Below are 16,669 nucleotides of genomic sequence, written 5' to 3'. Positions count from 1 at the left end.
CAGATGAATTTCAAAATAATTAAAATACAGAGCTCTAATTTTAATTCTAAACAAATATGAAATCTACACCAAGAAATAAAAATCTGAGTTTACCAATATTTATGAATAAAGGGGAATGGCTGAAATGATTCGCAGCAATTATTTCTTTTTTATTAGCCTCAGGTTTGCATCCCTTCCCTTCCTGTTTCCCTTGGAACAGGACACAGAATTTCTCCCACATCCACCTTTCGCTACTATAGTCTCTAACTTCAGAGGAGCGTTTATCTTTCTACATAGTTCTTTATCTGCTCTTTCAGCAGATACATGAGCACCTGCCTATTGGACTTAGATAGTGTGGGTAGCAAAGCTGAGTCCATCAGACATACCATCCTAAGATGTTTAGGGGTAATAAGACACCAATAAATAATCAATAAATAAAAATAATTTTATACAAGGTATAAAGTAACACAGTATGGCAGGTATAGATAACACACAGATAGGGAAGTTTCACGGAAGGAGGGGTTACATTCAGCGGGAAGAGCTGAGGAGTATGTTATGAAGATAGCACTTGACCTGGGTATAGAGTGTTCCTTCTAATAAAGGCTTCAAAGTGGTCCTGATCGTGGTGGTCTCACTTTCTGAGAAGTAAACTTCTTAACACTAATCTTTGAAACCCCTTGAAGTGTTTATTTCTTAAAATGATCAATACAATATTAATATTAAAGTCTATATAAACAGTGGTTTGGGGACTTAATTAAAAGTTAATTATAATGTAATGGCTCCTCTAGGATCTAGGTCCTTGTTATTTTTTCAACTCTTTCCCCAGTCAAATCACATCTAAAAGGCAGAAGCTGTCTAATCACTGAACCATGACTTTAAAGATTCAGCTGGGCAAAATCTACTTATTTTTGGTACTTTACCGAATCTATGTCTAAACTTATTTGAGTAAGTATGAGGGACATGAAATGGCTTAACATTCAAAAGTAAGACAATGAAAAAACTACGGCAGCCATGAAATGATCTTAACCGCAGAATTCCTTGTATGAAAAGTTTTAATGAATTATGATCCATTGACCATTACAGACTTCAAGCCTTAATATTTCTTCTTTCCTATGTCAAACCAGGTAATTCAAACAGCCCATCTCAAGTATGACAGAAGAGAGAGTAACAGTAGAAGGAACCTCATTTCCACATCTGCATGCTTCACTAAAAACCGAAGAAAGTGCTCCCAGTTTCCCAGGTCAACAAGGCAAACTCAAAGACACATTCCTTTCCTGATAATTTCAATTAAAATACCACAGATACTACTTCGCCTTCCAATAGCACTTTTACCCCCAGCCCAACAAGTGCTTCTCCACCGTTTTTCTCCCTTCCCCTCAATATCCTTGTGAGGTAGTAAAGGGAGGGAGCGAGAATGTTTTTTCTATCTTGCACATGAGAAAACTTCAGGTGAACTTTAGGTCAGTGGTTCTCAACTTTGGCAGCACACTGAACGCACCTAGGGAAAAATCCTGATGGCCAGGTCATATCCCAGACCAACATCTCAGAATCTCAGGGTTGGAACTCAAGCATCAGTATTTTTTTAAAATGCACGTGACTCCAAAGTAGAGCTAAGGTTGAGAACCACTGGCTTAGGTGATTTATATTCAACCTTCGGGTGCAACCGTCTTCTACCTAAACGCTGTATCAGCACCAATGAAAGAGAAGATCCCACTTCCTTGAAAACTACAGTGGTCTGTTTTAATAAAAAATAAAAAAAAAATTTTTTTTTTTTTTTATGGCTAGTCTTGGTCTCCAGTAATACAACTATTTTATCAGCTTAAGAATGAAGGCTCTTCACTCCCCTGCTGCTCATCCTATAAACCTCTGGTTTATAAAGTTTGCAAAAGGGGTATTAGGAAATTTAAATCTTGGCGATAAGAGTGGCCTGTTACATATGTGAGGACTTCCTGATTCTAGGTTCAATGTGCAATAGCCATGTGTTTCTGTTTCTCATTCAGCAGTTTCAAACTTTGCTGCAAATGAATGTTTACTCACAAGACAGAACAGAAGTTATAAATAAAACCCTCAGCAAAAGCTCTTGGGAGTTGGCAATAGCACAACCTGAAAAAGAAACAAGTACTTAGAGGCCTTCAGAGTTTTCTACCTAGTCAGTCTTCATCCTGAACCAGTTCTCTTTAATCAAATTTAACCTTTTGCCAAATTGAGCTATTTTGTCATCAAGAAAAATCCATTCTGTAGCAATTATAGTCTCGAATACATTTAACATAGCATTTCATTCTAGGTTTCTTCTTGACATGGATAGCCAAAAAAATTTTTTAACAAATTTCACCTTTATGCAACATACCAAATACACAATAAATACCTGTAAACCTTTCAGGTGACAACAAGTCATGTATCTTTGTTCTATGGCTGAACTGTTGCTTCATAGGAGTACTGATCATTTTTACTCCTAAGGAGCAACCCAAGAACCCCAGCCAGGTGCTTGCTGTCCCTAATTTTATTAGATTTAAAACAAAATATACATATAGCAATAACTTAAAAAGTACAAAGATGCCACTTGTCTTAGTCAATTCTTATCACAAAGATGTATCTGAAACCATACAATTTATACTTTCATACAGAAAGAGGATGTCTGTTTCTCTTCTAAAAAAGAAAATCTCAACTCGTGTGTTGGATTATCAATTCTAAAGAGGAATATTAGTGCAGTGAAATCAGGTTTATCCGTCAAAAATTGAGAACAGGAATTAATGTTAAGCTCTTCTACAATGAAACCTCCAAAACACTGCCAACCTGAAGTTCTCAGCACAAGGTGTTACATTTCAAGTCCCATGGGGGCAATTATCTATAATGAGATTAAGAACATCCTTAACCTGGGTTCAGGTTGGCACTGTTTCAGATGGGTGAGTAAACATTTTCTTGAGAGCCCCAATGAAGGGTTTGAAGCTTAGGTTGTTGTATGATGTAAACAATACGGAATTAAAATATTTGATAATATCGGCAGTTATAAAATAAAAGGACAATTAATCAATTCATTTCCCAGGGTCTAAGACCAACAGCTTTCTTATTTTAGGCCTGAAAGAGTAAATGGCAACGTTCTGTGGTCTTATGAGACACTTCTCAGAAGGCCAAAAGATAAAACCAGGTACGAAAAGAAGCATATTATTATGTTTAGGTCTTCCTTACAGATACATGTGTAATTACAAATAGATTTGCCTTCCTTCAATCTTTAGCCAGATTAAATGTATCTTTATTATAATTTTGATTGTTTAAATAAAAAAAAAAAAAAAGAAGCCCAGGCTATAATTGCTATGGAAACTGTAAGCCAAATATAATACGAAATGAGCTAATACAACACATCTCTTTTTAAAATCTGCTCCTTTGTCTCTGTCTCCAAATGTTATTCTAAATTGGTACCATGTAGTGGTTTTTAAGAAAATGAATTAGAACAAAGCAACTCCTTTGTCCTTTTTTTTATATAGTTTTTTTTTTTTTTACACAGATATTGTATATACAACTTCTTAAAATAGCTGCACGACTTTATGTCTCACTGTTAGAGAAGTGCAGTCCAGGCAGACCATGCTTCTCAATATATTAAAAATATTAAATAAAACCTAACCAGCTTCATACTCTTCTAATAATCAAGCTGGCTGGAAAAGAGGGATTGGAGAAAGAACAGGCAGTTGTAAAATGGAATCCGTCTTTCTTCACAAACACACTACTTAAAAATCTTGCTATTTCCTTATCTTCTCCCTTTTACAGCATCTCTAAATCTCACCTTAAAAGCTGGAAATAACACGCTGCTAGCTTAGAGACCAAATCTGTTGCAACATGCACATGTCAACTTGCCCACTCAACCAACTGCAACCCTGAGGATTTTTCTGGCCCGGTGGAAAGAGGAAACACTAAGATCATCACTGCCGTAGAGTTGCTTCTCCAGTTTACAATTTCGTGTGTTTTTCAGGATGTTTCTTGGACATGCATGTATGACACTGTCACTTCGTGATTCTACTTTCCACAAGGAGATCTCTCCTTCGCGCAGTCTTTCATCCCAACAAAGCCACTGTCATCCATCCAAAGGTTTTCCAAGGTAAACCAAAGTCACTTCTGTGTTGCCGTACACAGCAGACACTGCTGGATACAAGCAGGCCTTTGGAAGTCCTCTAAAGGCAACCCCCAGGAACTCATATCCACGTTCAAAAGCTAAAGTCTTATCTTCCATGTCCAAGATGACGCGAATTCTTTCTCCTATCTGCAAATAAACATCAACAAAGGTTAGAAGAAAACCCCAGAGGGTATAGCTAAAAGAAACATAACATAAATCAAAAAGTTGAATATATTAATAATACGTATCTTTAAAAAACATATATGTGTATATATATATCCTTAAAGTTGTCTAAAAAGAGTAAAAACGGGAGGTTTCTGGCCAGGGAGAAACATCTAGAAGAAAGAACCTACATTGGTCTCATCAAGAATGCTTCTTTTTTTTGTTGTTGTTGCTTTTAAACTGAAGATTCGTATGAGCCCTACACTTAGTGTTGAAAATTCAAATGTTTCCCCTTAAAAGTACCAAGATTTTTTTTTTTTCCAAGATTTTACTTACATTTTGTTTAAAGGCATTTCTATGAGGCTTACCACTGAAATCTCTAACTTGGTATATTTTACAAAAAAAAAGCTGTCTAAATAACTTGCTTAAATTATTGTAATAAAACAACGCTTTGCGAGTCTTTAAACTTTACAACGTGCTTCCACATACGACACGGAGCGGATCCGATCTCGAACAGCCAGTCTGCCTACAGACCCTAAACGTGCGGTATACACAGGCTCACCGGATGGTCTTTTTCGGTTCACTGCTCCGAAACGTCTGTTTTAAAAACAGTGGCAATGACTGCAAAACTCAGCTGGAAGCACAATATATTCAGCTCTTTTCCCATTTGGAAACGTGAAGAATAAGGAAAGGAATAGTTCAAACAACACTGGGCAGGTATCTAAAAAGGCTGTTGTACCTACACACTTTGAAGCAGAATTTTGCAATAAAAAATCAGAATTTACGACTTCCTGACCATGGCGACCCCTGCCATCATCATTCATTTCCTGTCAGTGTCTTCCTATCACAAATAATGGCAAACATTTGCTTTTTTCCTGCCTTTACCCAACTCAGATTAACCCATACCCCACTTGATAGACCTAAGAATCTCCAAATCGACACCGCTGTCACTGCCACTACTAAACACGCACAGGAGAAAACAGAAAGGAAGTTGGTACTGTCGGGGGGTTTGTTTTGTGCTTTATTTGAATTACCTCGTTTAATTCTCACAGTAATCCTAGGAGTTATCCCTATTTTACAGAAGATAAAATTAAGAAGACAGAACCGCTCCTGGTGAAATTTACAAGTCTGCTCCCGCTTTGACTAACACATAGCAGACACGCAAGCGCGGGAGCAGAAAGGAGAAGTCTTACTGGCTTTAGGTGTCAACAGGCAATACTTGGAGATGGAGAGCAACTGGAAACTTAGATGGACTCCAAAAGCAAGGGAAGCAAGAGAAGATGAGCCCCAAAAGCTGAGGAAAAATTCTGTCCAAATCCTTGCCGGACCACTCACCACAGGCCCAGGGGAGACCAGGCTGAAAAGGCAGCAGCTAGAAGCTGAAATAATTGAGCAAAGACATCAGGGGCTGCACACCGTGGGGGACAGAGTTGACAGTTTGAGTCCAGGCAAGTTAACTGCCCACTAAAACAAGAAAGTCAACACTCGTTAGAAGAATAAAAGCTTCTAAAGAAACAAAACATCCTAAAGTCACTACTACATAGTATCTACAATGCCCAATTTTCAATAAAAAATTATTAGATATGAAAAGAAACAGGAAAATGTGACCCGTAGTCGGGGGTGGGGGGAGTAGTTAATAGAAACTGGCTCCAAGTGGGCCTAGATGTTCGATTTGGAAGACAAAGACTTCAAAGCAGCTATTATAAATACGCTGAAAGAATTAATGAAAAACACAGTATTAAATGAGTTGACAGGACCTGGCTACAACCAATGACTGCCCTGACAGGGAACACAACAGAGAACCCCTGATGGAGCAGAAGAGCAGTGGTATGCAGACCCCAAATTCTAGTAAAACGACCAGACTTAATGGTCTGACTGAAGCTAGAGGGACCCCGGGGGGTCATGGTCCCTAGACCTTCTGTTAGCCCAAGACAGGAATCATTCCCAAAGCCAACTCTTCAGACAGGGATTAGACTGGGCTATAAGACAGAAAATGATACTGGTGAGGGGTGGGCTTCTTGGATCACGTAGACATGTGAGACTTTGTGGGCAGCTCCTGTATGGAGGGGAGATGTGAAGGCTGAGGGGGTCAGAAGCTGGCTGAATGGACACGGAAACACAGGATGGAGAGAAGGAACGTGCTATCTCATGGAGGGGGGGAAACTAGGAGTATATACCCAAAAAACAAACCCAGTGCCGTTGAGTCCATTCTAACTCATAGCAACTCTATAGGGCAGAGTAGAACTGCCCCATAGGGTTTCCAAGGAGCGCCTGGCTGATTCGAACTGCCGACCCTTTGGTTAGCAGCCGCAGCATTTAACCACTACGCCACCACGGTTTCCAGGGGTATATGGCAAGGTGTATATAAGGTTTTGTATGAGAGGCTGACTTGATTTGTCAACTTTCACTTAAAAAAAAAAACAAAACAACTTTCACTTAGAGCACAATAAAAAAAAAAATGAGTTGACAGGGGAGCTTAATAGAGAAATGAAAACTATAAAAAAGATCCAAGTGAAAATTCTATAGCTGAAGAACATAATAACCAAAAATCATTAGATTGGCTCAATAGCAGAGTTGAGATAACAGAAGACAGAATCCATCAGCTTGAAGATACAGCAATAGAAATTATCCAATCCAAACAACAGAGAGAAAAAAAGACTGACCAAAAAACAAACATAGCTTCAGAGGCACAGAAACAAGGACAGTATCAAGCAGTCTAACAATTACACTAAATAAATGTAAACGGACTAAACATTTCAATCAAAAGCCAGTGGTTGCGAGACTGGATTGGATAAAAAGCAAACTAATTTAACTATGTTTTCTAAGAAACTCACTTTAAATACAAAAGCAGACTAAAAGTAAAAGGATGGGAAAAGATGTACCACCCAACAGTAAGTGTAAGAAAGCTGGAATGGCTATTAATATCAGTCAAAACAGACTTAATGCCAAGGAATATTACTAAAGTCAAAGGAAGACATTTTATAAAGATAAGAGTTAATCATGTAGGGAGACATAACAATTATAAACGTATATGCACCTAATAACAGAGCTCCAAGATACATGAAGCAAAAACTGACAGAACTGAAGGGAGAAATAGACAAATTAACAACTATGTTAGAGATTTCAATACTCCTCTTAGTAAATGACAGAACAGGTAGAAAGAAAAATCAGTAAGGATATAGACAACTTGACAACTATCAACCAACTTGACCTAATTGTCATTTACAGAACATTCCATTCAACCACAGAATATACCTTCTTTTCAAGCATACACAGAACATCAAGAATAACTATATGCTGGGAATAAAACAAGTTTCAATAAATTTAAAAGAACTGAAATCATATAGAGTATATTCGCTAAAGAACAAAGAGTTAAGGACTTTCACTACAAAACCATAACAAGCCTAGTCACAGGACTGTATCTTCAGTGATTTATTTAGCTCAGACATCCTTCTCCTTAGGGTCTTTGCAGTGCCTGAAAGGACAGTAAATAAAGGATTCTATAAAAGAGAATCCTTCCAGGCTTTTAAATCTCAGGAAATGGGATATATTTTTAGTTCTTCTACTTTAGTATGCCTGACTTGAGGCCATTACTGAGGCTGAAGCTTTCAAGCCACACATGGCTATGAAATACGTAATCTTATTCTTTGAGACTTTCAATTTCTTATCAGACTATTGCGTTTTAGACCCTGCTGAATCTATGGTAATACTATGACTTTTTTTTATAAATAGGAACGATAATTTTGACTCTAGAGTCAAGTGAGTATGGCTTAAGGCTAAGATGAAGAACAAAAACTACAGCTTACCTGAACTTTCCTATCCCTATAGAAATCACTAAAACCTGCAGGGGATTTGAATGCACACACAGATTAGTAAGAAGCAGAGGGTTAGTTTGTGCACACACACATGTGCATCTGTGGGGATGAGGTCTCTGGAAGGATGTGGATGTGCCATGATACTGGAAAGAGAACAGTCTAGGGTATGAGTTGGCAAACTACAGCACCTGGGCCAAATCTGGTCTGCAGTCTGTAAATAAAGTTTTATTAGAACACAGCCATGCTCATTTATTTACATTTTGTCTATGGCGGCTTTTGTGCTACAACAGCAGAATTGAGAAGCTGTGACAGAAACTATACTATCTACAAAGCTTGAAATATTCACTATCTGGCCCTTTACAGAAAAAGTTTGTCAAGCCCTGGTCTAGAGTGGGTATGAACTGCTCAGGGGAGAATATGGTATAAGGAAACAAATATTGAGATACTAAAAACTTATTATCACAGGAGCAAAGCTACACCAAAAAGAGATACAAAGTTGCTATATAAAAATCTGGAAATTTAAAACAAATTCAGGAGTTACTTGACAAAGGCCACATCTGAGAAAATACCCATCTCTCACCTGATACTTTGGGGCATTGTTGCACTGTGGAAAACTGCCATTGACTTCCCCGTTATGTAGCAGATTATTGTCCACCAGATTCCAGCCCCAGCTTTGGTCATCACTGCCCAACAATGCCACATAACCCTGGCACTGCATGGGGGCCCGTTTTGTGGCGATTCCAATCACTGCCACCGTGCCCAGAGGGCCTTCCCACCATACTTCCCATGCATGGCGGCCCTCACTGAAACCAATCTTGGTCCTTGCACCATCAGTGCTCTGCGCGATGGGGTTTCGATGTAAAGTAAAGCCATTCTTCTTAATGTAGACGTTCCTGGAGCAGTCGTTAGTGCTGAAGGCATGTTGGAAAGCACGTACCTGAAAAGATGAGAAACAGACCAAAGAAACAGAAATTGGAGTTTTCTTAAGTTGTAAAATTAACTGTCGCCCAAAAATAGGTGTTGTAAATCCTAACCCCTATACCTGTGGTTATAATCCCATTTGGGAATGTAATGTCTTTGTTTATGTTAATAAGACAGTATTAGTATAGCCCGTGTCTTAAATCAATCTTTTTTGAGATACAAAAGAGAGTAAACAGGCAAGCCATGAAGCAGAGATGGGGAAGAGAGATGCCAAGACAGCTGTTTGGGAGCAGAAGCTCCAAAGAGACAAGGACCTTCCTCTAGAGCCGACAGAAAGAGAAAGCCTTCCCTTAGAGCCGGCATTCTGAATTCAGACTTCTGCCTCCTAAACTGTGAGGAAATAAATTTGTTTGTTAAAGCCACTCGCTTGCGGTATTTCTGTTACAGTATTTATGGCTCTAGAAAACTGAGACAGCACCCAAACCTTAGGCTACATGTTGATAAATAATAAAGTTATATGTTTCTAAATAATGCAATAAGTTACTTCCAAAAAATGGCTGAAATTTCAGGATTGGATACTAATGTAATAAAATGTTTAACACTAAAAATAATTGCCAACTTGTTTCTTCATCATTTGACAAAACTATTAGCACAAAGATGTAAATAAGAGTCCTTGTATTTTAGAGCTAATACTAAACTGTTCATGGATGTTATAACCTTGTCCAGGAATTGCTTTGAAATAATTCATTGGTGGGGTGGGACGGTAACGGCATTATCACGACACTACATTGGCCACACAGTACTCACTGTTAAAGCTGGGTGAAGAGTATTTGGAGGTTCACGGAATTATTTTCTCAACTTTTGTTTATGCTTGATATTTTTATATCAAAAAGTTAAAGATACAAAGTTTTCATGCTGGCAGTGCTGTCACCAAAAAGAATTATATTTTAAGTCAAATAGAGGCCTCAGTCAGCAGCTCTAAAGTTCATGAAAAAATGTTGTAACCTCAAACTACCTTAGATCTTCAGCCTCCTTGCTAGCTATTACTCATACACTGAGACATCGCCATTCTCATTTTTATCAAACCCAATAATCCCCTCCCTAGCATCTAAATTCAACCACTGGCATTTATAAAGAGTCATTAAGAGCAGCAGCCACCAATAGGACAGGTTAGTTGACCCTTCAATAATTACAGGAGATTTTTAAGCTTCTAAAAGACATTATGAAACAGCTATTCTATACAAATAATAACAACTTCTCATGTTTCAATAATTTAAACCTTTTGGTTTGTCTGTTTAAAAAAAAAAAAGCAGCTCTTCCTTACTTTATTCCAACTACCAAAAAGCAACCCAGGGGTGGAACCTATCACTCCAGTTAATCTGGGAAATCAATCCCAGAGTCACAGAAGGTCAGCACCGGGACAGACCTTAAGGATAACCCAGTACAATAGAGACATGGACGCAGACTTGAAAAGCTGTGTTGGGCAAAGTCATCAGCTAGTTAATACAAGAGCCCCATTAGCCCGTACTCGGCTATTTCATTATTGCACTGCAGGGCAAAGGTTAAAACATACCTGCCTGCATGTTTTAGGTATCCCATGTTTTCATTAGAAGGCTTACAGTAAAAATGAAGTATTTGTAACTTTTTCCTATCTGTTCCTATTATAACACAAATACTTTAAGGTACATGAAAGATCAGAATCCAGGATTAAATGGGGGAGGAAAATATCCCCCACATATTCAGTATTAAACTACACAACTCAAGAGAATCTTATAAAGAGACTAATTCCTTCTTATAAGGTATTTATTTAATTAATGCTTTCCCATGCCTATTCCCCAATTCTTATCAACTCCATTGCCTTTTCTCTGACCTTATTCTCTTTGTCACAATGACACCATTGACAGCCTCTTCCTCAAACTTCTGTACCTTCCTACTTCCTTGAACTGATACTTTATTGTATCCTTTTTTGGTTATCACCCTACCTCTGCCCCCCAAATTCTCCAGACTCCATCCTTAACCCTCGACCTCAATTCCCTCTAAAGAAGTCTTTCTAAAATAGCACCTTTATTACATCCCATCCCAGCTTGACCGTTGCACACTTCTGATGGTTCCACATCTACTACCATATCCACTGTAAGTTATTCTGCCTGCTTTTCCAAGCCCTCCAGATCTGGTTCTTCCTACTTCCCTTTATACCTTTGTGTTGTTCTCCTTGTTTGTAGTATCTTACCTGCTTTCTGTCCCTCACTCATCCTCTAAGGCCAGCTCTGGTCCTGTCACTTTGAAGAAGCCATTCTCAACTAAGGTCATCCAATCCCACCGGCTTCTCTCTCCTGAATTTCTGCCCACCATAGTCTGTACCACACAACACCTAATTATGCAGATCTTATTTTTTAACACATGCCTAACAGCTTGAATTTAGTAAAAAATATTTTGACCCCCCCCCCCAAAAAAAAACAACTAATCTAATCTAATGTATTTTCTACAGGAAATACAGAGGATAGAAGAACATGTCACGCAACACTATGGGAACGGAATCAGAAAAATTCAGACTGAGGCAAACTCTACAGAGTAAATGATTTTCAACAAATAAATGGTGGGAGTGAGGGAGATGGAAGGTGAATCTGGAGACTAAAACAAGACTGAAGAGATACGGCAACTGTTTGAAGCAGGAACCTTACACAGAACTGCTTTAAAAACCTATATATTAAAAACACAACTTTGACACTTATGAGACAATTGGAAATTTGTACACTGCGTCTTTTACATTAAGAAATCTGTGTTCATTTCTTTTCAGATGTGATAATGGTATCGTAATTATGCATTTTTAAAAAAGTATTCTTATCTTTCAGAGATGGATATGGAAAATTTCAGATTAAATGGAAAAATAAATGTATAAATTAATAAAAACAGCCCACAGTTCTGTCTCACGGTCCCATGCACAACCTAGATTTTACATTACAGCAAACAGCTGTAAGACCTAGTTTAGGAGCTAAGTCTCAAATTTAGAGAATTATAGTTAGCATCCAAGTATGACTGCACTAACTGATGCTACCAGGTGACATGTAAAATATGAACTTTTAAAAGACAGCTCCTGAAAGGGCTGACCAAATCCAAACACTCTGCAGTTTTATGCTATTCCAAACCTGTTTCCCTTCTTCTGTTACTGAGGCTCCCTGAAAATCCTACTGACTAGGCCTTCTTCCTTGTCTCACGCACCCCAGCAGCTGTCCACCTATGTGGACTTGTTCTCTGCGATAACTCTCCCAGCCATCCCATCGCTGTACACCTGTTCAGTTCTTAGGTGTCTCTGCATCAACACCGTCAGTGTTACCTCTGTAGCTCCTCCCTGGTCCAATTCATGTGATGGCCTAATCTTCCTAAAGCACAGCTCTTATTTTGTCACTCCCTTGTATGGTCGCTGAGTCAGAACTGACTCAATGGCAATGGATTTGGTTTGATGGGTTTTATTCAAAATTTAACGGCTTCCAGCTGCAGAAAAAAGCCCAAACTATAGAATGAAAGCTATATTTCAAGGCCCTCCATGATATATCTGGTTCCAGCTTACCTTTACAATCCTATTTCCCACTACTTCGATTAAATCTAACTGAGCTATTTCATATCTTTAGCCCGTACCTCTCCTCTAACCTTCAACCTGTAACAGTTGCCTACCTGAATGAAATATCTTCGATGTCTCAAGAGCACCATAAACTCCAGCCAAACTGAACTCATCATACCTCCAAAATCTAGCCCAGGTGATCCCTGCTTCATATGAGTCAGACACCTATGGTCATCCTTAGCAGCACCCTCTTCCTCACCCCTATTTCAGTTCTATAGATTTTACTTCCTACTTCTGCTAATTTCTCCCCATCTCCTTCACTACCTACTTTCTAACTGATGAACCCATATCTCTCATGCCCCCCCCAATCTGTTCTCCACACTATAGCCAGAAATAACTTCTTAAATATACAAAAATAATCATGTCACCAAGCCCCACACTCCTAGGCCCCTCTTCCTAGAATTTCAAATGGCTTCCCTGTAGCTTGGCCCCAGTCCACCTCTTCTATCTAACCTCAAACCTGCTTCACCTTTGCTCTCTAGACTCCAGCCACATTGATCTGTTTTCCATCCTGTCATACTCATCAGGTTCCCCCCTAGAAGGGTCCTCTCTCTCCCCTTGGCCTATTTATCCCTATCTTTCAGGTCTCAGTTTAAGCACCATTTCCTTCAGAGAAAGCCTACCTAGGTCAAATTCTCCATTACTGACACTCAGAGCACCATGTATTCTTCCTTCCTAGATGCAATTTTATAACTGTGTGATTATCTGATTAATATCTATTTCCCCCACTAGACTGTAAGCTCCATAAGGCAAGACATCCATAAGAGTTCACGTCTGTTTTACTTGCCACTGTATTCCCAAGATAATAGTGCCTGGCACTCACACTTTTTTGAATAAAAATATTTGCTACACAAACGTTTTGCTTTCTTCTTGTCCTGCTTCTGTTCAAGGTATTTCCTCTTCCTAAAATGTTCAAATCCTCTTCATCTTTACAACAATTCAGCTCAAACACAACCTCAGCCTCAAACCTTTTCCAATCCCCAACTCAAACTTTAAATCTCTCCTTTCACTGAACTTCTGGTATACTATTTTTTAATACCTCTAACAGTAAGAAGGAGCCCTGGTGGCGCAGTGGTTAAGAATTACAGCTGCTAACCAAAAAGTCAGCAGTTTGAATCTACCAGCCACTCCTTGGAAACCCTATTGTGCAGTTCCACTCTGCCCTGTAGGGTTGCTATGAGCTGGAATCAACTCAACGGCAACTGTCTTTTTTTTTTTTTAACAGTAAGGAAGGCGCCCTGGTGGTGCAGCAGTTGAGCACTCAGCTACTAACCAAAAAGGTCAGCAGTACATACGGACCAGCCACTCTGTGGGAGAAAGATGTGGCAGTCTGCTTCCATAGAGATTACAGCCTTGCAAACCCTAGTGGACAGTTCTACTCTGTCTGATAGGGTCAGTTTAGTTTGGATTAACAGTAAGGAAGGAGTCTCTAGGTGCTACAAACGGTTAAGTGCTTGACTGCTAACCAAAAGTTTCCACGCAGAGGCACCCTGGCAGAAAGGCCTGGCAATCTGTCCCTAAAAGGTCACAGCCTTGAAAACCCTATGGAGCACAGCTCTACTCTGTAATACCTGAAGTCGTTATGAGTCAAAACTGAATCAACGGCAACTGATTTTAACAATAAGGAGCAATTTCTATACATTTTTTCCTCCTCTACTAGACGAAAGGCTCAACCTATTTGACTATGTGACTCATTTTGATTTAATCTTTGTATCCTCAAGATAGTCAAGCAAAATGCCCTGCAACAGCTGAATGAACATGTCATGAGTATAAGTCTACAATGCCTACAGGAGCCCTGGTGGTGCAACAGTTAAGTGCTCAGCTGCTAACTCAAAGGCTGGCTGTTCAAACCCACCCACTGGATCCTCGGGAGAAAGATCTCGTGATCTGCTCCCGTAAAAATTAGAGCCTAGAAAACCCTATGGGGGCAGTTCTACTCTGTCACATGGGATCACTATGAGTCAAAATCGACACAATGGCACCTAACAACAACAATGTGGCAAGTATTAGAAACTTCAGAAACCAAAAAACAACAAACTTCAGAAACCTAAACTATGCTGGAAGGATATACATAAAATTGGTAACACAGGTTGCCTCTAAGGAGGGGAACTGGGCAGCTGAGGGACAAGGGTGAAAGGAAGTCATTTTCCTGTATATCATTTTACATCCTGAATCATGTGAACATATTATCTATGATAAATTTTTTTCAAATTTCTTAAAACCAGTAGATGTAACGGAAAAACAGAAAGTAAATAAAATCCATGAAACCCACGTTTATCAGGCAAAGTAGGGCGAAACTGTAGTCTTCTGCACGCTGCCATAAAAATTACAACTAGCAAACACTGAGCATGTACCATGCACAAGTATCGTCCTAAGAAATTAACATGTTATTTCGTTTAATATAAATACAGCTCGAGTTAACATTTAACAGCAATGTTCGTTATTGTATTAAACTAAAATCTGTTTTTATTACGAAAAAGTGAATTTTACATCTATTTCTCATGAAGGTTTTTTTTACTTCTTACTCTGACCCCCACTGGCACTGAAAAGCAACTTCTCTTTTCAGTTATTAATGTATTCTGTATGTTTACCATATTCAAAGTCACAGGCTTTATCCCCTTTCAGAAATGCTCTTGGTGAATACTATACTGGAGAGCTGTTATGGGTCCAACTGAACCCAAGCCCGGAGTCCTTTGTTTATATGGCCTGGAGAATTTTCTCACCCCCTACCACAACCTGTTACTTGACATTTTTATTTTGTATATGAAGAGAGGCAGGAACATGCACAAGAATCTAAGAGGGGGAAAAAAAAAGAAGCAAAACTGGAAACACCACGTTTGATGACAAATGGAACAGAAGAGACATACCATCAAGGTGGAGACTATGAAAAAGTTGGCAAGGAGGCAGCCAATAATACTGGGAAAAGGCAACTATTATGACAGTAAGTGGCACTGATGGGACGATGTTCTATAAATGCCTATATCTTGAAAGTTAGCAGGACGCCTAGGAACTCATTTGTAAGCCTGAAACATAGTGGAGAGAATTAACGAAAACGGGCGGAAATAAAGAAAAAATTGTTATAAATAATAGTGAGCTGAAAGCAATGATCTGAGAGACTAAGCCGATATTAAGAGAGAAAATAAGGCAACTGAAATGATTTAATAGCGTCTATCTGTTTATCTGTCGGGCAGGAAGAAAAACGGGATGACAGTATTAAAAGGTACAACAATGGGAGTGGTCGGTCTTTATTACTGGGACTGTCGAAAGTAACATGAGTAATGGAAGCCAGGGATGGGAAACCATCTGGTCCTTAGACTGGATCACGGAAGTGGGGAGGGTTAAGGAGCAGAACTTAATACTGTGCACAGCAATCCAAAGAGAAGAGATCTTTGTGGAGGGGAGTGGAGGAGAGAGGTGAGGTAAGGTCTTGACTGGAGCCAAGGAAAGGCGGGATGGGGAGGCGAGCGTCTGACTCAGACGCTCAGATGCGAAGCACTGAGAGCGGCGCGGAGGAGCGGGACGGAGGGCAGCGGCGTGGCCCGGGGCTCCCTCACCTTGGCCTTGTAGCTGGGCAGGTTGCAGAGGATGTCCGTGCGCAGAGCCTCTTCGGCCAGGCTGCGGGCGCACAGGCTCCGCCACACCTCGCTGTTTTCATCGCCGTGCAGGCAGCGGTACCAGTGCTTGCACACCAGAGCGCAGCTCCGCAGTTCGGACAGCTCCAGGTAGGAAAACACCAACTCCAACACCCGGCTGGGCAGCCGGCCCCCGGCCCCCGCAGACCCGGATCCCGAGCCCGCGCCGGCGCCCGCGCCGCTACAGCCAGCGCCGCCCGAGGCTCCTCCAGCTCCCGGGGTCGGCGCCGCCATCGCCTCACCAGCCGGCCCGAAGGCCGCTGCCGCCGCCGCCGCGTTCCCCCGTCTCTGCTCTGGAGGCCAAGCCTCGCCTTGAGACCGGAGCAGCTTGCTCACCGCCCCTTTCACAGCCTACCGCCCAGCACCTCCACCCCTCCCGCCCCTGCCCGGGGGCGCCCGCCGCGCGCCCCGCCTCACTGAGGGCAGACGCGCCGGC

The 16,669-nt window shown here is 40.3% G+C and overlaps 1 protein-coding gene across 1 annotated transcript; it reads right to left on the bottom strand.

Annotated features, from left to right (window-relative positions):
- Nucleotides 1–3,228: 3,228 nt before the first annotated feature.
- FBXO45 (F-box protein 45) lies at nucleotides 3,229–16,575 on the bottom strand. Its single transcript, XM_003412942.4, has 3 exons — nucleotides 16,156–16,575; nucleotides 8,642–8,998; nucleotides 3,229–4,231 (listed from the first exon to the last, which is right to left on the bottom strand). The coding sequence occupies exons 1-3, from the start codon at nucleotides 16,465–16,467 to the stop codon at nucleotides 4,046–4,048; spliced, it is 855 nt and encodes a 284-aa protein (XP_003412990.1). The 5' UTR covers nucleotides 16,468–16,575; the 3' UTR covers nucleotides 3,229–4,045.
- Between the last annotated feature and the right edge of the window lie 94 nt (nucleotides 16,576–16,669).

Source organism: Loxodonta africana, chromosome 1 (genome assembly GCF_030014295.1).
Source record: "Loxodonta africana isolate mLoxAfr1 chromosome 1, mLoxAfr1.hap2, whole genome shotgun sequence".
Lineage (NCBI taxonomy): Eukaryota > Metazoa > Chordata > Mammalia > Proboscidea > Elephantidae > Loxodonta > Loxodonta africana.
This window is presented reverse-complemented; position numbering and strand designations above follow the sequence as displayed.